The 27172-nt window shown below is 38.3% G+C and overlaps 2 protein-coding genes across 2 annotated transcripts in view; both read right to left on the bottom strand.

The window, feature by feature from the left end:
- LOC128740407 (uncharacterized) overlaps positions 1 to 27172 on the bottom strand; it is a 139976-nt gene that overhangs the window by 17997 nt on the left and 94807 nt on the right. The window contains exons 6-7 of the mRNA XM_053835947.1: positions 11529 to 11906; positions 11143 to 11423 (exon numbers count right to left, since the gene is read on the bottom strand). Coding sequence (XP_053691922.1) covers positions 11143 to 11423; positions 11529 to 11906 — 659 coding nt within the window. The remainder of the gene's footprint in view (positions 1 to 11142; positions 11424 to 11528; positions 11907 to 27172) is intronic.
- Positions 1291 to 2598, bottom strand: LOC128741501 (protein CDV3 homolog). Its single transcript, XM_053837370.1, has one exon. It carries the CDS (start codon positions 2513 to 2515, stop codon positions 1850 to 1852), a length of 666 nt encoding a protein of 221 aa, XP_053693345.1. The 5' UTR covers positions 2516 to 2598; the 3' UTR covers positions 1291 to 1849.

Here is a 27172-nt window from a genome sequence, read left to right as displayed (position 1 = left end):
CATAGAAAAAATTCTTGCCTCCAAAAACCTTCACTTGCCAAATGTTGTTCCATTTGCTTGATTAGGGGCCCTATTCTCATAGTCACCTCACCTCACCTCACTTCACTTCTTTCACTTTCCTGTCACCTCACCTTACAGGCCCGATTGTTCTCGAATTATGCAGAAATTTGTGTTTCATTTGTATGGGAGCCCCCTTAGGAGCTCTTAGTGGGGGGAGGGGTCTCTAACCATCATAAGAACCTTCCCTGCCCCCAAAAACCTCTACATGCAAATTTTCATATCGATTGGTTCAGTAGTTTTCGATTCCATAAGGAACATCCCAACAGACAGACAGACAGAAATCCATTTTTATAGGTATAGACATTGGCGTAACTAGGGGGAGGCAGGGGGGCTGAGACCCCCCCCCCCCTAGGAGACATTTAGCCCCCCCCTAGAAAAATTTTCAAATTAAAAAAAAACTATAGTTAGATAACTTTACATAATAAAAACTTGAGAGTAATTTTTATATGCATCACTACTTAAAGTTCCCATGCATCATTGTACATTTAATTTTAATATGCCAAGGAAATAAAATGGTCGAAAAAAAGCCGGGGGCTATAGCCCCCCCTAGAAATGAGCGCTAGTTCCGCCAATGGGTATAGATGTTCTTCCGAGAAATATCAATTGCTATATGTCTAAAATCAAGTTTCAATATTGTTCAACAAGTTTTGCAAGAAAACTGAATGTGATGGATAATGTTTATTTTTTCTGAATTCAGTAAACAAAAATCTTTAAGAATTAGATGAAAAAACTTATGCAATTTTTTATGCAGACCTGTGAATAAAAAACCACATTAAACTTTCTGAAAAATTATCTGACAAAACAATTGTATTAGCATGCATATTTCCATAGACCAACGTTTCATGTGCTACAGGTGCACAAGAAATCTAACCAGCCTTATTCTAGATTCCGAATTAATCTTTGTTTTTTGATTCAAACTGTTTAGACCGTGTTGTTTGCTTGTATTATATAGCTGGTAGGATTAAAAATTCTATCCTCTATCGGCCGAGAAACCGATTCGTTTCGTATCCGAATCAAACGTGTAAAAATCAATTGCAGGGAATGTTAACAATAATTCAATTAATAATTGAAGACGCTACGTTACCAAGTGAAACTCTATATTCAAACCTTTTAAACTATGGAAGCCGGCAGATCAGCTCAATTATCATGGAATAGAGAGGGCCAAGGAATCTTCTTGCCAAATAAAGGAACCATTCTAACAAAGTGATATTGGGCAATAAACTGTTTCGTCTGTTTTTGAAGTGTTTATTGAATATAAAACCAATGTATTATTTGTGCATTGCAAGAAATAAGAACAGATTGTTGAACCGAATGAATGTTTGTCACAATAGGTTTTATTTATTATTGGACTACAGTTTCGAATAACAAATACTCATAAATCCATAATTTAATCATTGTTAATCGATAGCGTCAACAGAACATTTATAGGGAATTATATCATATCAGTACATAGTTTATAATCTTCGTCCATGTCGAACATTTTCGATTGGTTTCCAGCACTCTGAGATTATAGAAACTTAAAGCTGCTTGTATCTATTTTACTGACATGAATTGAAACTTTTCGCTATGGACGAAGTATTTTGCAGTTCAGTAAACTTCCCTTTTGTAATCTGCAAAAAACAGCATTCTAAGGAGCACATTTTCAGGATATTTCGCCACTTCGTATTGGAAAAAATAGACACAAAACCTAACACACTAGTCCACTATCGCCAGGGGAAGTTGATCGGGACCAGACTGCATAAACGTTCCGGCTTTATATAATAAAACATTAGTAGCAAATTACGGAACTCTAGCTTGCATCGTTACTTAGCGATGTAAATCTGTTGCCTACGGAGAGCGGCGCTGCTGATTGCAAATCGGATGGTCTTACACGGCCACCATGTTTCACTTCCTCAAAGGTGGAATCTTTTTTGCTTCGTGTTGGATCTGGAACTTCTGCTCCCAGTGTCGGGAAGAATTCTTCATTTTTCAAGTCCGGTGCACCTTTCTTACTCTTCAAACGGAGATTTTTCAATCCAGGAGCTACATATTGCTGTGGTGCCTGCGGTTGTTGCTCGGGAGTATCGGTTGATTCTACCTTTTTCCAGGCTCCTGATTTTCGTTCCGCACTATCCATGGTGCTTTTCTCTCCATCGGTTTCACCAGGGGTTGCCCCACCGTCATCCGTTGCAAAGTTGGTTTGATTATGATCGTCTTCCGAAATATTCAATTGTGCCAACTTGAGGCCACTGTAATCTTTTCTTTCCTCCTCGAATTCTTTCCACTCTTCTTCCACCGGCTCAGGATTTTTAGGCTCACTACCTTCGACGATCGGGGTCACCTTTCGCTGTTTTACTTCTGTGTTTTTCTTTGCCGAATCCTCTATGCGCTTAGCCAATTCCTCTGCCGTTGCAAATTTCTTGGTTTTAGACTTTTTACGGTCCTTTTTAGCGAAAAAATCGTCCAAATCAGCCATTATATCAAACAACGTGGTATACTACCAATAGTCTTTATGGAAATTTTGCTGAAGAACAAAAATTTACACGCACAGCTTTTGACAGTTTCCCTCACTTTATACGTTGATTTCTTTCGCTCACATTATTTTTATACACACGAGAGAAGAGCACAGCAGTATAGGTAATCTAGTAGGTAACGTATTCGATTTTGACGCATGAGCGTTACGTTCAATGATGCCAGTTTTGAAATTTTGCATCCGAATCAAACACAATGTGATATATACAGGTGTGGCAAAGTTGGTTAAATGGTGTTAGTGCAATGAAGAAATTTCATCATAGTGTGGGTGGAATCGTAAATCGACCAATCACGATGAAGCGTGACGTCAAACTCCAAAAACAAATCCCATTGTCCGATGCGGTTTGTTTTTGTAGTTTGACGTCGTTTTCTGATTTTTTGCTACTAATACCATCAAATGTAGATAGAATTAACAAAAGGGCGAATGTCACAAATGTAAACAAAACGGGTGAGAGTTATTTTTTGCTTGAACAGCATAGGAAAATTAACCCTCACTCGGTTTGTTTACACTTGCGACATTCGCCCTTTTGTTAATTCTATCTTCAAATGTCTTCATCTGCCACACCTTTTTAAACCTCATTGAATCAAACACGCCGTTAAACACAAACAAAGAACGTTTCTGAAAGGTACGCTTATTTCTCGCGTCACTTTTCATTTCGTCCAATGTAACAAATGTAAAGATGTAAACAAATCCGGTTTATCACAACAAATTATTGCTCTTTTTAAACTCTATGTTATACAAAAACACCTGCCCAAATAGAATTATTTTGAGGTTAAAAAATTAGCATTATCAAAATGTCCAATGTGCACATTCGAATTACGGATGACTGACTGTTACTTCGGTCGTTCTCATCTGATGTCCAAAGTGCAAAAAAAAATCAAAACAAACCCAATCTGTACATTGGACGTTTAGCAAGTGAAAGTTTTTTTTCGCATTATTTATGCATTTTAAGTGAAAAAAGCGGACTAATATTGAAAAATAGCCTCGAAAATAGCGTAGCACGGCAACGCACGTATTTTACGGTGATCTCGCCTAATTTATGTGCAATAACCTGGAAAAATAAAAACGTCCAAAGTACAGCATGAGATGGTAAACAGTCCAATGTAACTTTTTCCATGATAAACCGAAAATGCTTAGTTTTAATTAGATTTTTAAAATCTCCGTTAAATATTGAATGTTATTATGTTATGTTATTGTTGAGTGAATGACTGAAAATTATTTCATTTTGAAACAATTTAAAGTTCAATTCGAAGAACTTCGATCTCGTTTTTCTCAATATGGTGGAATTGTTACATTGGACGAAATCAAAAGTGACGCGAGATTTCTGCTTATTATTCTGCAGATGCTGGGATTAAAATGAAATAAATCTGTGAGTAAATCGGTTTTAAGTACAGAGACTATAGATTATAATCTTTGTGAGTTCAGAGAAAAATTCTCATCGGCCGATTTTGAACGAACAAGAAGAAGAAGCAACCCCGCAGTTGTCAAATTTCTCAAACACTGAAACAAAAACGCCGTTAGGAATAACACGTGATACACTCATAATTGGAAATATTGCGGTTATTTACATAAATTTTCATCCTGTTGCGGCGGTAGTCCGCATCGTCAATCACCGCAACGAGAACAAGGAAAGGTGGCCAAATATTTTTTGGTTTATATGTGCAATTGTTACTGATGCTTTAGCAACTAAAACTACCATAAAAAACTTATTTTAGCCTCTTACATTCAAAAATCTGTTTTATATAAATCATAAGTATAAAAATTGGTGAAATAGTAACAAAATTTAAGAAGTACGGAATGATGATGCAAAAATCTAAACAATAGAAATTGATCTATTTGTATGGCAGCTCTGAACAAAAGCACATCTTTCAATATTTGGCGAGCTCAGCATTGGGCGATAATGTATCGACATAACTGGTATCGATATTTGTGGACGAAATCTCGATAGATTTTTTCGAAATATAGTTAATTTTGGCATGCATATAATTAAATACAACAGCTCTGTAAATGATAACACGTTATACAGAGTGTTGTAAAATAAATGTAAAATGCAGATCGTTACGTGATGCGAGCAATTTTGCTGATTATGCTTTCAACTGAGTATACGTATCGATATGTGAAAAATATCGATATTCAATTAACGAAAATTCGTCAGCCTCGCTCAATACAGAATCATTTTGACAGCTTGCTGTGAACTTTCCGAGAATGAAAAGATTTCTTGCAAAGCACAATATCGTCACTTTAATTTATTCGCATACTAGCGGACCCGACAAACTTCTTATTGCCACAAATTAACCTGTGTTGTACATAAATGATGATCTTTGTCACAATCTCAAGTTCTGCAAGCCCCCCAGTGGGCGGCGCTTCCGACGGCGGGTCACCGGCAACACTCGCGACCGTCTCGTCCTGAATGATCTAGTGTTACTATAGATAGTTTTTGTGGTCTTGTATTGACTAATGTTTTATGGAAGAGTCTCGAATTTCTCGAGTTCGATTAGTTTTTGAGTTTCGCAAAAATTTCTGTTTTATTTGTATGAGAGTCCATATCCCCCTACCACAGGGGTGAGAGGTCTCTAACTATCGTAAAATAAATTCAAGACTCCAAAATCTCCCACATGCCAAATTTGGTTCCATTTGCTTGATTAGTTCTCAAGTTATAAGGAAATTTGAATTTCATTTGTATGGGAGCTCCCCTCTTAAAAGGGGAAGGGGTCGTAATTTACCATAGAAAAAATTTCTGCCATCTAAAACTCCCACATGCCAAATTTGGTTCCATTTGATTGATTAGTTCTCAAGATAAGAGGAAATTTGCATTTCATTTGTATGGAAGCTCACCCTCTTAAAGGGGAGATGGGCCATAACTCGCTTTCTAAAGAAGAGAGGGGTCTCAATTCACCATAGAAAAAATCTTGCGTCCAAAACCACTTACATGTCAAATTTGGTTCCATTTGCTTGATTAGTTCTCGAGTTATGAGGAAATTTGTTTTTCATTTGTATAGGAGCCCCCCTCCTCTTAAAGTGGGGAAATTCATAGAAAATATACCATAGAAAATATTCTTGCCTACAAAAACACCCACATGGTAAATTTGGTTCCATTTGCTTGATTAGTTCTAGAGTTATGAGGAAATTTGTATTTCGTTTGTATGAGAGCCCCCCCTCTTAAAAAGGTAAGGGGTCCTAATTCATCATAGAAAAAATGGTTGCCTCCAAAAAGACCCACATGCCAGATATGGTTCCATTTGCTTGATTAGTTCTCGAATTATGAGGAAATTTGTATTTCATTTGTGTAGAAGCACCCCCTCTTAAAGTTGGGAGGGGTCCTAATTCACCATAGAAAATATTTTTGCCTCCAGAAACCTCCACATGCCAAATTTGGTTCTATTTGCTTGATTAGTTCTCGAGTTATGAGGAAATTTGAATTTCATTTGTATAGGAGCCCCCCTTTACTAAAGTGGGTAGGGGTCCCAATTCATCATAGAAAAAAATTTTGTCTCCAAAACCACCCACGTGTCAAATTTGGTTCCATTTGCTTGATTAGTTCTCGAGTTATGAGGAAATTTGTATTTCGTTTGTATAGGAGCCCCCCCTCTTAAAGTGGGGAGGGGTCCTTATTTACCATAGAAAATATTCTTGCCCTCGAAAACTTTCACATGCCAAATTTGGTTCCATTTGCTTGATTAGTTCTTCAGTTATGAGGAAATTTGTATTTCATGTGTATAGGATCCCCCCTCCTAAAACGGGGAGGGGTCCCAATTCATAATAGAAAAAAATTTGGCTCCAAAAACACCCACATGCCAAATTTGGTTCCATTTGCTTAATTACTTCTCGAGTTATGAGGAAAATTGTGTTTCTTTGGTACAGGAGCCCCCCCTCCTAAAGTGGGGAGGGGTCCTAATTTACTATAGAAAATATTCTTGCCCTCGAAAACCTTCACATGCCAAATTTGGTTCCATTTGCTTGATTAGTTCTCGAGTTATGAGGAAATTTGTATGGAAGCCCCCCCTTTTAAAGAGGAGAGGAGTTATAATTCCCCTTATAAAGAAGGGAGGGGTCTCAATTTACCATAGAATAAATTATTGTCACCGAAAACACCCACATGCCAAATTTTGTTCTATTTGTTTGATTAGTTGTCGAGTTATGCAGAAATTTGTGTTTCATTTGTATGGGAGCCCCCCCTCTTAGTGGGGGGAGGGGTTTCTAACCATCACTAAAACCTTTCCTGGCCCCAAAATACCTCTACATGCATATTTTCATGCCGATTGGTTCAGTAGTTTTCGATTCTATAAGGAACATACGGACAGACAGACAGACAGACAGACAGAAATCCTTCTTTATAGGTATAGATTGAAAAAACGTCACCTTTCTCAACATTCATTTGTTTATATCTTTTAAACCACCGAACCGATTTTAATGATTTTGGTTCCAAGTGAAAGAAATTTTAATGAACTTTAAAGAGAAAGTATAAAATCGCTAGTGAATTCATGTTTGGCCAACATGCTCGGCTGTGTGTTAAGGTTTTCCATACACGTACGCATATGTTGGGTTGCAAATGAACAAAATGTTGGCGGGTCAGTCAGGTCAAGCGCCGAGACCAACATCCTCTTTTGCCAGCTTGACTCGCGGCTCACACACAGCTGACTATGTTATTCGAACATGAATGCCCCAACATTTTTGGTCAACATGGTCGTACTGATGCTATTTTGAAATCGAAGATGGCGGACTATTGTTTAGCATTTTACATTAAAACTCCTGCATAGACTACAGACTTTTCCAAAACACAGGTGGCTGTAAGAAGTCGAAAATCGATGTTTGACTTGACTCTGTCGAGCAGACAGCAGACTGATCGACTTGACTGCTCATCTCAACTACTCGACACGACTCGAACAATCGACTGAACTGCCTGACTCAACTGCTCAATTCGAATGCACGACTCAAATGCTTAACTCGACTGCTCGACGCAACACGCAACTACCCGACTAGACTGTCGAGTAGTCGAGTTGAATAATCGAGTTGAGCAGTTGACTCGAGCAGTCAATTCGAGTAGTAGAGTCGAGCAGTTGAGTTGAACAGTCGAGTCAAACAGGTGAATCGGGCAGTCCAGTCAAGCAGTGAAGGCCAGTCAAATATCGATTTTTGATTTCTAGTCGTCGTCCTCACTAGGGATACCAGACTTGCAGATTTGTCTGCAAATTCCAGATTTTTGGAACGGTCTTTGTCCTGGGCTGTCCTGCACTCAGTGCACCTATTTTGCGTAACACCTCAACCACAGACAAACAGACATAACACTCGTTTTCCATTCTTCGCACCAATTAAACCGTCATTTCAAATTTGGGCTTAATTGGGAATGTCTCCGTTTTGGTCAAAGTGGCGCTTTTTGACGAAAGAAGGGGAATTCCCCATAAAAAATACTTGCTACTTCGAGGGATACCCATGTTGCTATTTGATATTTGGGAATGTCGATCATAGATGGTGCTAGTGTTCAGGCTAAATGTGAGGTACGATAATTTTTGTTGATTTTTCCTCCAGGAGTTATGTCTGTTTGTCTGTGCCTCAACTAAGCAAAATTCGAAAATGTTGTGTATGGGGCATTTATAGAGTTAATTATTAACCAGAGGATTGCTGAACTAAGGCTGTGAACCATTTCGCGAAATTTTTAACTTTTTGGTTAAAATTTGACAGTTCGATGGTTTTCCGAAAATAACCCTGCTCGGGAGCATGGTTAGTTTTAACCAAGTTCTGAGAGCCAATGAGATATGCACAGGTGAGGAAGAGAGCTTCGACAAGTTTCGCTGATTTTTCGATAGATTTGTTTTACATTGGTATGGATGCTTATCGCATTACAAATTTGTTCAAACAACCCGGATTGAAATGAGATGAATTTTATCTATCAAAAAAAGCAAATGAACATCAAAAATTCCTCCGATTTTAACTCGGACAGAAAAAACAATATTTTCATCCTCACCTTATATGCTCTCATTGAGCAAAAAAAACTATCGATCCGTCAAATATGAAATGGTTCACATTCTGAACTGATTTTAACCACTCAAGGAGAAATAACCATCGAACTGTCAAATTTTAACCAAAAAGTTAAAAATTTCGCGAAATGGTTCACAGCCTAAGTATTGCTCTATCATAAATATTTACGGCGCACTCCCAGTTCACACTGGGTGATGCGCAGAGAGCGCTCTTGGTGCACCACTCAGTGTGATCAAATGGGAGTGCGCCGTAAATACCTAGTTAAGCAATCTTATAGATAATAATTGACTCTATAAATACCCCATACATAATATTTTCGAATTTTGCTTGATTGATGTGTTACAGTTAAATAAGCAAATTAGGTGCACTGAGTGCAGGACAGCCCTGGGGATGGCCTATTGTGCATTGGTGGGGTATTTTGTATTGCCAGTTCAAAATAATCCATAGAAGAAGATAACCCAAGCACTAAAGTGTTTATTACTGGTTATTATACCCTAGTATACTGCCGGTACTAGCATAACAGTCATATAACAAAAACCACTATGCTGAGAAAAACGCGATTGAAATAATTACAATTGTTTGTTATTGTTTATTTCGTGTTACGCGTAATTATACTTACCACATTTGTACAAAGTATTTGCTTACTATCATGACATTGCAGCTAAAATTAAAAGTTAGTCTTAATATTTTGTTGCAGAAAACAACGATTGCAACTGGTGGGCCTCAGATGCGGATACTTTTAAGGAGACATGAACGACTAAAGATTTTGAAAAAAATCATAATTTTTTTATTACAGATTTTGATTTTGCAGTCTTTTCCGCTTATTTTGATACTAAATTTGTAATGATCCGACCACGGGAAGTGGCCGAAAAACGATCATACACATAAGCATTCCAGTGCGGCGTGGAACAACTTCGGCGGAGTAAAACGCCGCAACTTGAAAACCACGATTTTCAAACTTTATGTACCTTTTTCTCAGAAACTACACAACGTATTGGAACAAACTTTTTTTTGTTTTGTTAGTAGTAGCTTAGCAAAGACTTTTAAAACTTTTGAGGTTTGTAAACAAAACACAGCCAGAGAAAAAAGAAAAAGAAGACGAACTTTTATTTTTATGCATCTATTTGTCTTCTTTTTCGTTTTTTCAAGCTGTGTTTTGTTTACGAAACTCAAAAGTTACAAAAGTCTTAAAAGTGTCGCTTTAGTATATCAGAGAGGGATAAAAGTACACGTCAAATGCCGCCGGTGCCGTCCAAATTGGATATAAATTGGCGGAGTTATGGTAATATTAAATTATGGGACTGTTAGGCGGGTACTTTCAAAATGGGATCATATGACTTTGGTATTTTTTCATACAATTTCAATTTCAATATGTTTTTAAAAAGTACACTAAAAATAAAGACTAATTATTCACTTAATTCAAAAACGATGAAAATCGATATGGGACCCATATGCGAGTATAGGCAGTATAGGTATGCCTGAAGTTTTTGGAACGTCTTATTAGAATACGAAACCTACTCGAAAACAGACACTGAGGAAGCCTGCAAGTCGCAGGCGAAATACGTATCTGTCGTGAATAAAATACACATAGTAGAATTAAATTGGATAAGTTTTCTTCTTTTTTAATTTTAGTATAGGTATGGTCGATTCCTTGATTCTGGTTGAACTTACCTAGAGAAACTCAAGTGAGAGAATGGCTTCGTAACTCATTAAACCATGTAGGACGCAATAGCTTTCGAAGCGGTTGCTTGAAAACTTGCCGGGTAGGGTAACGCAAATATTTTGGCCAGATCATATATTTTATTGGCCACTTCCATTTGATTTTGCCGCAGCTGGTCAAAACATATACGTTTCGAAGAAAAATAGTTACGATCCAGCGGCAGAAAGTCGTATCGTATCATCGCGAAATCGTTCCATTCTGCGTCATGAAAGCAACCGATATTTGTAGCATACAGTTCATAAAATTGTCTAAATGTTGAGCGCGTAATAATTTTGTTAGATAGTTTTCGAGCAACATCGAGCAGAGTGACGTGCAACAGTCATTGAAAACAGATCTGGTTTAAGGTGAAATTAGTCGTCATTGATTTTGTGAATTTCAAAAGCAGTTTTGTCGCTTGAAATAAAAGTTCTGTTCATGAAAATAAATTCTCTGTGTTCAGATTGGCAAGACGAATGCAGTGAATACACTTTTAAAAACAGAGTCCCTGTTTTGAGGCCAAAAACTGCTTTTGAAATTGGGCTTTTCGACGGAAACTTAATGATAGCTCATTTCCCGTTAATGAATGAAAGGTTCTCGCGAGTTACTGAGATACTTTGGCCATTCTTTTATTCTAGTTTCTCTACCCTCTTTACCGATGCTAATGGTTCAAACACGCGTCATTGTTTTCTGATATTTCAAAAGCAGTTTTCATGCTCAACCCAAAAGATATGTTCACGAAAATTTATCATTGGTCTCTTTGCGTCCGTCAAAACACAATGATAAATTTTCGTAAACATATCTTTTGTTTTAAACATAAAAACTGTTTTTGGAATCCCAGAAACCAATGACGCGTATTAAAACCTTATGGCAAACTTGCAGAAAATAACATTCTTACCTGATATATTTTTTATGGCCTCTCCTTTCCACTTCCTCATAATCATCGTCATCATCGTTTTCTTCTTCTTCGAAATCATCATCGTCATCATAGCCATAGTTTACGGGATAACCGTCGCTACCTTCCTGTTCACTTGCACTGATTTCCTTTAAAACCGATTCTTGAATCTTTTTGAATGTTCTATTGTTGAAGCTAAAGCCATGCTCGTCTTCGCTTTTGTTTACATCTCTAACATTTCCCTCGATTTCGTTCGACTCTGCATCCGGATATATAACTGTGCTCTTTTCACCTCCCACACCGCCGGCCATTACGAACGTGGTCAGAGGCGTGGAAGGCCCCGACGCTGTCCCAAGAGAAGCACGGTTCTCAGTCACCGCGCTAGTAACTGCCATAACAGTCGAATGGACACTTACATCTAGATATGTTTGCTTTTGACTAGTACTGCTTACTGACCCCGTACCCATGGTTGGGGAAATCAATTCTATTATATTTACAGTGGTTTTACCAATGCTATCGGCTATAGTAATGGACGGGTCCAGATTGCTCTCGTACACGTCGACATCCTTGGCGGGTTGCGGAAGAACCACAATGTCAAGTGTTTCCGAAAACTGTACGCTGTCGTTTCTGGTGCTAGTAGGGATGATTTCGTTTTCCGAATCATCAACCACTTCGATATCTTTTTTGAAATAGTACTCGTTGCCGACCTGTTTGATATCCTCGACTTCGTCGAGATCGCTGGGAAGAATTTTCAGCACGCGGAAATCCTGGGAAGGTGGAAGGAAAAGGGAAAAAACAGAACAATTAATGTAAACAGTAATGTTGACTTAAATCGAAATATTACTTTGTTTAGATCCTAAAGTAAACTCTGTTATGGTTTTGAACAATTGGATTTCTTAATTTTTCAAAAAAACGAATAATTACTCTATTCAATAGGCCATATGAATAAAAGAGTTAGAGCAAATGCTCTCATACGATTTAAACGGGAAAAGCAAAGTAAACTGTTTTATTCATGCGGCCTAATGAAGTAATTTGCGGTTTCGTCACCAACGAGAATGACATTTGCTGAGGATCGCTTATGTAGGAGTGAGAGGGGAGCAAAGAGTGGAGGAGAGGATCCGGGAGTTTGGAATTTGATGTTGTTGATATTACTCCTACTGCAAACAGCCTCAGCGAGGGCCTCAGCTAATGTCAAAAAATCTTTATATGTGTGCGTGGTGGAATACTTCATAGCTCTTTGCTAACTAAATTTCCCAAATTGATGGTTATACCAAAAATCCCCAGATCTGACATTGCTGTTGTTGATGTTGGAACTTTGAAAATACAGATAAACGGCACACAGATGAACGGCAAATTCTTACTATCACTGCTATCACGTTCTAAAACAATGTGTTATTTTTATTGGTCTGAATGAAATATACTACCGTTATTCCTCCGAATGAACTTTGATGGAATTGCAGTCAAACTATACTGCTGCTACTCGCACCTCTCAGAACAGTCCCATTTTCTATAGAGTCTCGTATATAAATGGGAACGTCATGTGAGTAGCGGCAGTATAACCACAGGTATAACTGAACATCAATATTTATGAATTACTAGCTGACCCGACAAACTTCGTATTGCCACAAATTAAACTGTGTTGTAAATAAATCGTGAATCTCGGATGATCTTTGTCACAATCTTGAGTTTTGCAAGTTTCTGGGGAGTTCATGGGTGTTTTAATATACAAATTTTCCTCACAGTAAAGTCGAACACAACTCCCCCCATTTCTTGGCCTGATAAAATAAAGCGGATAGCATTTAAATATTCGCCATCATTACAAACCATTTCGCCGAATACCATTTTGCGGAACACCAATTCTCGGTTGACCATAACGCGGAATATAGAATTTTGCAGAATACCATTTCGCGAAAAACCTTACGCGGGATGTACCATTTCACGGAAAATCTTTTCGTAGAATGTACCGTTTCGCAGGGGTGACCCAACTGAAGGAAAGTAATAGAGGTCAGTAGATCTAGGAAAATAAATAAACCTAGATAGAGGTGATCTCTACGGGGACTGCCCCCCGCAGTGGCCGGCGCTTCCCACGGCAGGTCGCTAGCAAAGTGGCCTGTGGCCGTCTCGCGCTGAATTATCTAATGTTACTATTGATAGTTTTTGGTGGTCTTGTTATTGATTAATGTTTTATGAAAGAGTCTAAAATTTCCCGAGTTCTATTAGTTTTTGAGTTACGCAAAAATTTCTGTTTTATTTGTATGATAGTCCTTATCCCCTACCACAGGGGTGAGGGGTCTCAAACCATCATTAAAAAAATTCCTGCCTCCAAAACCCCCCACATACCAAATTTGGTTCCATTTGCTTGATTACTTTTCGAGTTATAAGGAAATTTGTATTTCATTTGTATAGGAGCCCCCCCTCCTGAAGCGGGGAGAGGTTTCAATTTACCATAGAAAACATTCTTATCTCCAAAAACAACCACATGCTACATTTGGTTCCATTTGCTTGACTAGTTCTCGAGTTATGAGGAAATTTGTATTTCATTTGTAAGGGAGCCCCCCCTCCTAAAAAGGTAAGGGATCTCAGTTCATCATAGAAAAAAATCATGCCTCCAAAAACACCCACATGCCAAATATGGTTCCATTTCATTATTAGTTTTCGAGTTAAGAGGAAATTTGTATTTCATTTGTATAGGAGCCCCCCCTTCTAAAGTGGGCAGGGGTCTCAATTCACCATAGAAAAAATTCTTGTCTCCAAAAACACCCACATGTAAATTTTTGTTCTATTTGCTTAAGGGGCCATCCATATACCACGTGGACAGCTTAGAGGAGGGTGGGGGGTATAAAAGTGTCCACGCTTGTCCACGGGGGTATGGAAAATGTCCACGTGGACAAGTTTTTTTCCTACAAAAAATAGAAATTAAAAACATTGACCATTGATCAGTGATTGTTTTTGAGCTTAACGGGAAATTAGCAGTCATTAGCTTTTCGTCGGAGAGCCCAATTTCGGAAGCCTAAATGTACCTACATGTACAGATAAGAAGTTTAACATCAATCTTGTACCAAAAATTTGAGTACTTGCAGATATAATTTCTGTTGAAAGTAAAGCATGAATCGCGTTATGTATGACGAAAATGGGACAAGCAAACTTAATCATAAGCAATGTTTAAAATTTTACTATAGAAGATAATTTCAAACACAAAAAGGATTTTCTTTGAAATTAAAAGTGCAAAAATCTAGGAATCGATGCAGCCGAATGTTGTAATTTATTGTTATTTTTTCAACATCTCTGTTAGTTAACCGAAGATAGAAGCAATCAGTCCCCCGATGCCGCCAATAATGCCACCAGCTGTCGAACCGGCGGTCGCTATCGTTGTACCGACAATCGTGGCCAATGTTCCGGTGACATTCTGTACAGCTGCATTAACCGCTGTGGTCAGATTCTGTACGCTAGCCACGAAGGTACTGTTCGCAGCGGCACTGTTGTTGGCGGCAGCAGCCAAAGTTGCATTTAGTTGCACGATAAGTGCCTGTAGGTTTCCGACGGCAATCTGGAGTCGCGTTTGCAACGTTTCAGAAATGTTATTCAGAGCCGTGTTTGCCAGATTGTTCAGCGTGGTCGCAGCTAGATTCAGCGCATTGTTGGCATTCTGCAGGGTGGTGTTAAGGACAGTTCCGGCGTTTTTGCTAAGATTGGCGATGATGCCAGCTAATGTACTGATTGTGCTGTTGACCTGGGTTGATACATTACCGAGGAGGGTGGTGAAGGTTGAAATAAACGTGTTGACGATATTACCGAACAGTGAAAGAATTCCTGACAGCAGTTGAGGTTGCGGCGCTGCTAGTGAAACCTTATGGGAAATCTCGAGTTGAATATCGCATATAGCACAATCGTTAGGAAATACTTACAGCCACAAAACAAACACACAGTCCAAAGAATAGTGCAAATTTCATTTTGACTTTAGGCTTTTCCTGCTTTCCGCCTCAAACTGATGACCTTAGTTGAGTTGGACAGCGTATTTATATGATCGAAAATTGTCACAGATCCCGAAATTTCATAACAATAATCTGCTCTTTTTAATCTGCTGTAAATGTGTAACCAATGATCAATGTACGTATTGATTCAAGTGTTTTTTCGCGAATCCGTAAAATGCGTAAATGAGTGCGAATGACAAACGAAGAATTATTGTCTGATCACTCCAGGTATCGTTTGTACATATGAAGTATAACACACAGGTTTCAAGTGGAAATATACTGGTTTAACTAAAAACGGGATGCGTATTAAGCCGATCACACAGCAGCTCTTGTCTACGTTTGAAGCAGGATGTGGACATTTGGAAAAAATATCTTTTTTTTTCAGCGGATTGCATTATGCCATACAGTTTAGAGAATAGGTTTTTCGGTCTATATTTTTAAATTTATAGTTTCAGGAAAATATATGTTTAACAAATTTTGTGTAGCACACTTATGATTCGAAGTTAAAAAGACAACGCTATTAAGAAATGACTACTGCACAGTAGGTATGTTACATTCCACTCAATTTTGAGTGAGCATCACTAATCAAACCAAAATTTAATTGCCATTAAACACTAAAACAATTGCCAATTGCGAATCCGCAATAAAAGAAATTAAGCTCGATAATATTAATCGATAAACTCATATGCATTCCAGTTTAACGGGAAACTTAGAATTACAATAACGGTTGACATTCATTTTTGCACACATTAGGCCGTATGAATAAAAGCAAAGTAAACGCTTTTCCCGTTTAAATCGTATGGGAGCCTTTGCTCTAACTTTTTTATTCATACGGCCTATTACCTCGTTTTGTATTGCATTCATTGTGCAGGTTGTTACTAATTTAGTTTTACTGCAAAGTGATCTAGCACACGAAGAGAGCAATTCAATAAAAAAAGAATAGATTCACTAAATCGACTTGAATGATTTTACTTACAAACATTGAAAACATTCGTTTTTCCGTATTTTATGGTGTGAGGGCCAAAGAGATGCTATTTTTTGTATTTGTTTTGAAATGCTTAGATTTTCTACATACCATATTTAAAATTCAGAAATGTGTTTGTTTTTGTTCAATACAATTTAAAAAAATCAAGATTAGATGATGAAATGGAGACGCAGGGTGTTCTTTTTTCGTTACAAGAAAACAGATCTTTCTGGCAATACTTTTATGTATCAACCGTGAGTCTTCACCATTCGTTGAAAAATTTTTCATTCAATTTTACGAGGAAAAAATCGTTAATTGGTGGTTAATTTATGACATATTTTGATGTTGGCAATATATATAAAAATGGGTAAACTTTGTTGTTTGCGTCACGTAACATTTAATTTACGCCTTGAACTTGAAAACAAAAGTAAAGATGAACGAAAAAATAAAATTACCTTCTTTTTCATTTTTGCTGGCTTTCTTTAGTTTACAAAGATCATAAGTTATTAAAGCGTTTTACAAACGTTTACCAATAAAACAAAACACATGTTTCATTCGACATATTTAGTTTAAAAAGGCACATGAACTTTGGGTTCATTGCGCATTCCCTGGTCGAATCTCCATGAGATTTGTATCAAAATAAGGGAAAACGTCTGAAAAACGTCTTCGCCTTTTCATTGCAAAAGAATTGAATCTTCCATCATTTTGAAATGGTGCGTCCAAACCTTGTCAACAACAAGAGAGCATCCTAAGGTCGTTTATCTAGGACTCGCAATCCTAGCTTGGGTAAAAAGCTGAAAGCTATTGGGTTTCAAATTAATTTCAAAGTAATATGGCTACCGGATCTAATACAATATGAATATATGAACATACAATAACTTGAAACTTTCAAACAATTGTCGAACGGTATGCATTGAATATCTGCGCTGCAGACGAAGAGTAAATACATGGTGCCTGTTGAATGCTTAGATGTGAAATATGAATTCCTCTGAATGAATCGTCTGTGTCAATGGTAGTGTTATTGAATCATGATATCTTCTGAGTTGAATTGGTATTTTAGTAGTGGTAGATACGATTCGGTATAAATATTCGATTTTGCAAAGCAGCTATCATTCTCATTCTTGGAGCACCTGTGGTTCATATCTCTAACGAAAATGAAATCTTTGCTGGTTGTCGGACTTGGCCTGTGCTTCTTGGCCGTGAGAATTTCTGAATTTCAAAAAAAATATCATTTATGTTTACTACTCTCTAATTTACAGGTTACGTTCGCTACTCCTGCCTCAATTTTGCAGACGGTAGTTTCGAACATTAATAACGTGCTGACTGCACTGCAAACGCAATTGGCGCCTCTCAGTGATAACATCAACGCTCTTGTCAGCCAAATTGCTGCATTTATCAATGGCGGAGTTTCGAATGCCAACAGCCAACTGATTACTGCCGTAACAAATGCCAGGACTGCCCTCCAGAACGCCCAAGCCGCTTTGGCTAGTATCGTTACCAACGGCTTGGCTCAAGCCTCCAGTAGTCTTACTGCCACGCTGAACACTCGTGCCGCTCAACTGTTAACCGCGCTGTCGTACTTGAATGGAAATCTAACGCAAGTCTTGGCTGCTGGAAATTCCGCATCATTGGATTTGATCTACAAGCTGGGCAATGCCACAGGCAACTTAAACAATGCCACAGCCGCCTGTGCTTCAAATGTTAAGTCTCTGCTCGGAAGTTTGTTGTCTGGTATCCTTGGATAAGTGATTAATGAATGTACTACTGCGGGAATTAATACAATAAATGGAATATAAACCGCAGGCATATTGCTTCAATTTACTAACAACATGAAAGAATATGATGCTCCTCCTGTCTACGCTTTTGTTCCAATAGACATAGATATTAGTGAAAGGAAGTGATGAAATTAGAGTTTCGATAGTACGTGCAGAGAAGAGCAAGGCGTGTAGGCTAGGCCACGCTCTTTTGTTTTTGATGATTTCATCTCGCATAAGTAAAATTTTACACAGTTATGATTATGTATAGGACACTTTTAGCACTTATTATCTACAATACAATACTGTCGTAAGCATTTCTTTATCTTTTCTATTTACGGCGATGCTTTAAAGCTGGCTGCTACCCCGTTAGTAAAAAATTAGCTTCATTTTACCACTAGCGGGGTTGCAGTGCTATAACACTGTAAATATAAAAGAAAAAGTAATACCTAACTCGGCCTCCTCTAAAAAATTTCCACATTGGAAATATATTTCCCTCCTTATTTTTCTCGCGCAAAAACTAAACGATTATGAACAGCTTTGTAGTTGCGAGATCGATGAGCAAGGAACCAGTTGAACACGATCCAGAGGAGTAAAAAGCGCCAAAAGGAGGAAAGAGCCCGTAAAACAACTATTCCGAGCTAATGACACGCCTAAGTTTTACGAGAAGGTGAACCAAACTTATACGGGCTACACACCGAAACCTGACATGTGTAGGAACGAGGGAGGGAATCTAATCACAAGCTAGCGCGAGGTGGTCGATATTTGGAAGCAGTTCTTCGATGACCACCTCAATGGCGAAGTTGCAGAAGGAGGCGGAACGGAATGCCTAGGAATGCCCAGCATCTGGTCTACAAGAAGTCAAACGAGAAATCGGGTTGCTGATGACCATCAAAGCCACTGGCGTTTCTTTCCCTCCTCTGTTGGGTACTCTTACCACTGCGTCCAGTATTTTGAACTATTGTGGTATGCCCCGTTTTATTATTTTACTATATGCTTCAAGCTTACCTATCACTTATTGAGGAAGTGACAGGCTGGTAGCTAGAGCGAGACATGTGCCAATTAAGGATGACTAGGTTTATAAACCTAGTACCCTGATCGGCGACGCCAACCAGATCGCCCCTTTTTGAGATACTGCAGTCTGCGTACTATTTGTGCTCCACGATTGCAGAGCAAGTGTTCCGAGGTTAAATATCATCTTGTACGAAACCGGGATTCCGAAGATGTCCTGTCCTGTCGCAAGACCGGTAAGCTTGCTGAGATCTCTCTTATTGAGGCTTTTGAGTAACTCTCATCCTCAACGTTATATATTTTATATATCAAGCATGCTGGGATCTCTCTTATTGAAACTCAGCAACTTTTGAGTAACCCTCACATTCGAAGTTATACATTTTTAGATTGTTTTGTGCGATTGTACTGCCATCCTACTGGCCATAACTGTTCGGCTCTCCTTTTGTTTCAGCCCACCCATGGCCCATGGTCAAAGATCAGGCAGAGTGAATCTCGACCCGTGAATAGAGTTGGAGCCACATCTTCGTTTGTCGACTCACAACGAGTCGGCGTGTTGAGGATAGACGAGGATCAGGACTGAACCTCTGGTAGCGCATCATTCAAGTCCTGCTCCTCCCCTATTCTCCTCTCCACCTCATTCGTTTCTTTGTTCTTCGACAGAGAGAGCATGCACGATAAGAAATCGTCCACTGCATCAGTGACTGGCTTGATGCAGCAAGGGCAAATTACTGTGGAGGGCGCCCTGGTACTCCATAGGCGCCGTTGCGGCGAGAGAATTTATAGATCACACCTTGGATTGGGGGTTCATCCATTCAAGTTTTTACATAGTAGCCATGGATAACAGCTATTAAAACCATCCTCCTTTAGGGGCTTTGGACCCTCTGCTTTGGTTCTTATTAGTCTTACCTCCTACAAGAACCGTCTTGCAGGCGGAGAGTTTACACTCAGCCTACGCATGAGTGCCCCCTTCTCTGTCCGCATACGACCCTAGTTTCCGCCGGTTGTCTGCTTTCCACTAAGGAACGTATCCCGGATGGTACCACGAGGGGGTAGAGATAGGAGTTGCTGAATAAGAGGCTGTGGAACTTCGTGGTAGTTCTGGAGCGCATTATTCAACCATTTACCATCCCGCTGGCATTTACCGGCAGTGCTATATAAAAATGGCCGAGAAACGCTTGCTCTACACTGGGTTATTTCCAAGATTTGGGAGGTGGAAAAGCTACCGGAGGAATGGATGGAAGGTTTGGTTTGTCCCAACTACAAAAAGGGTGATCGGTTCGACGGCTGCAATTATCGCGACATAACGCTGGTAAACGCCTCCTACAAGGTACTCTCCCAGATCCTATTACGTTACCTCGCGCAACTACGAACCATATTTTTACCATCCGACAGATCTTGCATGTCGAGTTTACAACGTGCACACGCATACATCTTTATTGATTTCAAAGCATTATACGATGCATTCGATCGAGATCAGCTATGGCAGTTAATCCATGGACACGGTTCTCCGGATAAACTAACACGACTGATCAGAGCTACATTGGATCAAGTGATGTGTTTCGTGCGCATCTCGGGGACACTCTCCATTTCATTCAAGTTAGAAAGTCGGTAGTATGCGGTGAGCCGGACACGTCGTAAGGATGTCGAACGACAATGCGACGAAAATAGTTCTCTTCAACAACCCCATCGGCACCAGAAACAGGTGCGCTCATCGTGCAGGATGACTCGACCAGGTCGAAAGTGATTTGCGACTTTTAAATCGATTAGGGAATTAGTGACTTGTTGCACGAGATCGAGTTGAATGGAGACGACTGCTTGAAACAGCACGAGCCAAATGCTCAACTATGTAGCTCTCCTTTTGTTTAACATCGTTCACGCTTGTGTGCTTTATATATTCAAACATATTTTACTTTGGATACTATTCGCATTGACAGTCTGCTCAATTTTGAGCCAAACGCTGATACTTTCATAGAAGTTTAGTTGTATGCTTGACTACGAAAGAGAATATACCTATTTACTTCACATATCACACAAAGAAACTATAAGCAAATTATTTTATTTATTTTTTGATTTAAAGGTTTGTTTAGCTTAACAACTGAATAACTATTTAGTGCAAAACAGTCTACTGTGTCTTCTCCAATCCAGATATCGTAAACACTGTAGCACAACCACAACGCTTACCAAAGTTGAAAATGATATTCGTTGCGCGTTGGATCGACAGCTTGCTATACAGTTATGGTACTCTTTGATTTTTGAAAAGCTTTTGACTCAATCAACTATACGTTACGTTGTACAAAGCTAAAGCGTTCATTCTCACTTCAAAAATGTGCTTTTAATCTCCTTTACTCATATTTATAGGACCGGTCACAATATGTTAAGTTCAATAGTATAAAATCAGACTTGTCTAGCGTAACAAGCGGAGTCCCGCAAGGGTCAATTTTATTACCGGTTTTGTTTTCGATGTTTATTAATGATCTTCCTGAGCAACTAATACACAGTAAATTTTACCTATATGCTGACGATCTCTAATTATACCTTTTTTTCCTGTGTGGATTCATCACTGTGACAAGTATAGTTGATCTATTGTGATATCGCCCGGGTGTTCGCTGTATAACCTGCACTGCATTTCTTTTTGCCATAATCGCTATTTTATGCGTGCTTGTGTTTATTGGGGTTTACCCTTCCTTCAAAGCTTGATCTACTTTACCCACTTATTCCTCGTTGCCAGTACTATCCCATATTATAGCCGTCTCTGGAGAGGACTCATTCGTTCTTCTGACCAGTACACTTAACTATTGGAGGGACTATTGCACTGTCAAGAGGCTTCAGTGGGTAAATGTAGAATTCAGCATGAAGGAAGGGTAAATGAGGGACCTGAAAATAAACCCATGCTAAAGTCACTTGACATCGAATGGTTTGATTCGATTCAGGTAATCTACTAAGATTCGAACCCACGACCACTCTCTTGTCAAAGCAGACTCGGTAACCTTGCGGCTACGGAGCCCCTTATCTTCCCGAAAAAAGTAATGAAACTGACGATCTCGTAAATAAAGTAATATGGATATAAAGAAAATAATGAATTGAAGTAACCCAAACATTTAATTAAATGCTGGAAAAACTCAGGCAATCATTTTCAGAATGAAGAGAATGGTTCTTGATGATGGTATGAAACGAAATTAATCCTTAATCAGCAGTAGTCAAAAACTAGGGCCTACTCATGGATATTTATATGAAGTGGGACACCCAAGTATCAACCGTGTGTATGAAAGTTTACGGGTAACACCATTACACTCCTCAAGCAATACGGTTACATACAACTAGCTAGAGCTCTTATAGTTTCTTTAGTCGAATATGGTAGTGCCCTGCGTGGCGCGTGGAGGTAAAGAAACACTTAATGATGTTCTTCGAGAATATACGATTCCGTCATTATGAATGATAACGTAAGGCCATTTTTGGGTAAATTTTTGCACAAGAATTTTATACCTCATTCGAAAAATCGGAAAAGTGTAAAATAAAAAAGAGATCGAAGTTTATTTATTTATTGATTAACTGATTGATAGGCTTCGCCCGTTATCATCATTAAAACTAATTAATTATCACATAAAATTTACATAAAACAATCTAAAACTACACTTAATTTGCTGCTTTGTCATTTGAACATTAACAATATCTCGATAATTATTAAATATGGACATAATTCTGTATACTGGTTCGTTTCTAGCATAGTTTTGGACTCTATTTGTCAGTTGAAAAGGTCTAACCCGCCTCAACGAAGAACGTCCATCGTACACGGTTATCTGACTCAATAGATATGGCGAGTTATACCTGCCGCTGAGTAGATCCTTTAAGAAAAGAGCATCTGTGGTACGTCGTCTGCTCTCTAAGCTTTCCGTTCCAATCAACATGCATAACGACTTGTAATCGGGCATCTCTCCAGACCATCCTAAATTCCGAAGGGCATAGCGTATGATTTTTTTTCTGAATTCGTTCGACTCGTTTCTTATGAACTTCATAGCATGGTTGCCAAATTATGCTCGCGTATTCAATACCACTGCGTACTACGGAATTGTATAGAGTAATGATAGTATACGGGTCATTCAGATCTCCACTAAGGCGTTTGATTAAACCGAACAGCGAATTTGCCTTTGCTACTATCTTTTCCACATGACGAACAAAGTTGAGCTCATTATCTATTTCTACTCCAAGATCACATACACAATCCTTTCTAGGAATTACGTCACCTTCTATTAAATACTCAGACAACAATTTGTTTGGTTTTCGAGTGAACGAAACCACGCTGCACTTCGTTGTATTCACTTTGAGACCAAACATTTCGCAAAAGCCGACGAACCGATCGACGCTATCTTGAAGTATGCGACAATCTTTCATGCATTTTACTGGGAGAAAAATCTTAACATCGTCGGCATAAATTAGGACGTAAACATCGGGAAGTAGTTCCGGAAGCTCGTTCATGATAGTTACGAATAGTAAAGGTCCAAGATGACTCCCTTGGGGTACACCAGACCAAACGGGATACGACATTGATTTGCTTTTATCAATCTTGACATATTGCGATCGGTTTCTTAAATAATCGTTTATCCACTGCAGATTCATTCCGCCTATTCCATATTTTGGTAACACAGCTGTAATCGCATCTATATTAATTACGTCAAACGCTTTCGACATATCCGTGTAGATTGTATCCACCTGATAACCATCCATCATCCATTGCGCAGTTCTCGAGACAAATTCTGCCAAATTCGTTACCGTTGAGCGTTTTTTAAGAAAACCATGTTGAAAACTTGAAATTTTTGGTTCAATAACAAGATACAATTGCTCATATACCAGAGATTCAAACATTTTAGGTATGGCCGAGAGAATGGCAATTCCTCTGTAGTTCTCAACCGGCAGTTGAGAAGTTGCTGAATAAGTTTCTCATTTCACAAATAATTTACAGCTGCGGACTTAAAAGTAAAGCTTTCGTAACTTCTGGAACCTTAAACTTATTAGAAGGACTACCTTTAAAAGAAGTTGCTAATTTGCTGGAGCAACATGAAGTTGATTGCCTTTTCTGGTCAGCTGTCTCTATTCCAATTCGACAAAACAGTGCACTGTGGTCCAGTTTCGAAAAAGTGCGGACATTAGCAATTGGGTAAAAAATGCGTAATTTTTCAAGGGTAGTGTCTTCGGAGAAGTTTAGTAAAAAAATATAGCGCATGTTTCTGCACTATTAGGGTGACCGTGAATTCACCTATTAGGGTGATACTAACTTTTGTTTTTTAAATAATTTAATAAAAAAAATTCTGCAAAAAGTTGCAGAACATACTAAAATAAGCAACTTTGCTGAACATAGTAACTATCTATCTCTTACCGGTTGCGAAATACAATGATGTGTTAAAAAACCACTTTAAAACCAATTATACTCAATAACTTTGCACACGATTTTTTTTTGCTTTCGAGTGTTCTACAAAGTTATTCAGTATGTGTGCTAAAATACACAGTTTCTCTGAAGACTGTTTGTCGCTACGACGCATATTTAATAAGTTTTTTTTTTGTTAGATTATAGTCACTTTAACCAGCTCGGGTCATTCGTGACTTCTGCGGGGTTGTGGTTTGAACCCGGGTCCTCGGTGTGAGAGGCGTGAATGCTCACCACTACGCCGGGGCTGATCACTTTAATAAGTTATAAAATATATGTAAATAAAATTCAATTTTTTTTTTCAATTTCGGACCATTTCCCGCAAATCAGACAACCATTAGGTGAAAGTACTATATTTTGTGAAGCGTGGTGAATGACCAATTGGTTAAAACCACATTAAATAGCAATAAAAAAATGCTATATTTTGTCTATAAAAAAATATTTCTATTAGGAGATCTCCAAAGGAATCTCTGAAAAAATCAATAGAAAAATGTGTTATTTTTTGATAAAATTGTTTATTATGAGCTATAAATAAGCTCATAGAATAGTATATCTTGCTACAGAAAGCTAATTGTTTCATTTAGCTTATGTCACTACACATCAAATTTGATTAATGTTTCTTGTAGCATGTTTTCTCAGCTTACCAATGGTGGTCTTTAAACGAAATTCGATTGGAGGAATCATGGCGAAAACGGCGATTTATTGATAAAATCCAACATGGCGGTCAAATCCAAGATGGTCGTCAATTTTTTTTCATTACATTTATAAGCCCGATCTCTCCTCTTTACATAACCGCGTCGTTTGTAGTTTGTTTCATAGTAAATTTTGGAAATATGACAATAATTATATGAAAATGGTGAACAGATAACTGATTGTTTTATTCAGTAAATGCATTGCACACCTGATTTTATGAATGTTTCTTGCAGGGTTGCCACATGCACAGATTATTCTGTGTTTAACAGATATTTGAAAGCAATCGCCTGTACAGAAACTGTATGCATGGAATACAGAGTTTCGCCAAATTAAACAGATTTTTGAGCTTTTAGATGAGAGTGACAGAGACGGAAATAGTCATCATAATGACTCTCTATCTCTTTCGCTCTCATTGTTTTGCATTGGGCAGATTTTGCACAGATATTTTTCCTCGCCGTACAGATTGTCAGATTTTTTCAACAAAAAACACAGAATTATATGTGGCATCCCTGGTTTCTTGTAGCATTTTTTATCAGCTTTCTAATGGTGGTCTTAACACAAAAATCGGTTGAGGGGCTAATGTCGAAAACGGCGATTTATTGATAAAATCCAAGATGGCCGCCAAAAATTTGTTACTCCATTTGAAAGAACTGTTCTTTACAAAACCGGCAATTTGTTAGTTGTTTCATTGCAAATTTTTGAAATAATACGTGATATAGATCTCAAGGTTTGCTGAAAATTCAACTGTTTTTTGAAACTGTTAGGCCCCTTGGCAAACGAGGGGTCCACTATTTCGAGGTAATAAAAATGTCATTCTCATTTTTAACCGTTTTCAACCAATTAAGTGCAAAAGTTCCAATATTTGAAGACCTCGTGTCAGTAGTGGCCCCGTTTCAACGAGAATTACTCTATACTGCCAATTTTTTTTAATTTTTTTGTTGTTGTTAGATTATAGTCACTTTAACAGCTTGGGTTATACGTGACTTCTGCGGGTTTTGGGATTTAAACCCGGGTCCTTGGCGTGAGAGGTGTGAATGCTAACCACTACGTCAGGACTGACCCCTTATACTGCCATTGTCACAGATGATTCTTTCGGAGGATTCATGATTTACACATAAGCGCTCAACATTCCTAATGCGTTCACCGTATGTCACATTATCTACAGTGTTGATATTCAATACATATTGTTACATACATACTGTCAATAATCTGTATTAGATTCGGCAACTAGTAAACTTTGAACCGAATTCGATTGCCAATGGATTGGAATGGACGGATGGAAGTTTTGTAAGCTAAAATTACAATAATCTGAGCATAAACTGAAATGCAAGTAAGATTAAAAAAATTGCACTTTCATGGAAACCAAATAATCTGTGGTAGTTACGCCCGGTGTTTGCGAACAAAAATGAACATTTTTCAGCTCCAATTCCTCAGTAATTTGTATATGATTATGCGCTGTAATGCAATATGATAGGTGGTAATTTGTTGAGCAGAGTCTCTTGAACTCATCATGGACCGCATGTGCGCTAAACTACCAGTTACTTAAATACTACCAGCTCCTATAAATCGATGTAGGGCATTTTTCAAAATAATCATACAAAATAGACTAAAAGTCTTTAAAATTCCATGATATTTTGTATCAAGTGCATAGTTAAAGGACCTTTGAACAGGCTTGACAAGTTTTTATAGTCGATACAAAGGTTGTTGTGCTCTTTTGACTTAACTGTCTCAGGTAAACAGAGTTCGAAATAGTGATGTATGGGGCACTTACAGACTGAGCTTTATGTACAAAATTGCTAAAGTAAGCATGGCTATATCTTTGGGATTAACCGTGATATCAGGCTGCTACCCTACCAACGGCATTGCAGCCTTACAGCGCCATAATGTAAAACTTATTCTTCCTGAACTTCTTTGCTCAGTATCTTCGTTCTGTAGTTTCAAAAAAAGCAATCAGACACTAAAATTAATTAAAGCAATTAAAGCCATGCTGATCAGATGCCGGATATAAAACAAATTAGCAGGATAAAAATTACAAATATAAAAAAAACTACCGTATAGAAACAGCTTTGTTGAATATTTGAAATGTGGCTCATTCGATAGAACAAAACCATCCATTGTTTTCATTTGCAGATCACTGCGCACCTCCCACAGAAATTCTTTTGCGTCAATGGTGTCAATATATAGAGGATTACGACAGATTCAATATTGTGGAATATTCCTT

Source organism: Sabethes cyaneus, chromosome 3 (genome assembly GCF_943734655.1).
Source record: "Sabethes cyaneus chromosome 3, idSabCyanKW18_F2, whole genome shotgun sequence".
Lineage (NCBI taxonomy): Eukaryota > Metazoa > Arthropoda > Insecta > Diptera > Culicidae > Sabethes > Sabethes cyaneus.
This window is presented reverse-complemented; position numbering and strand designations above follow the sequence as displayed.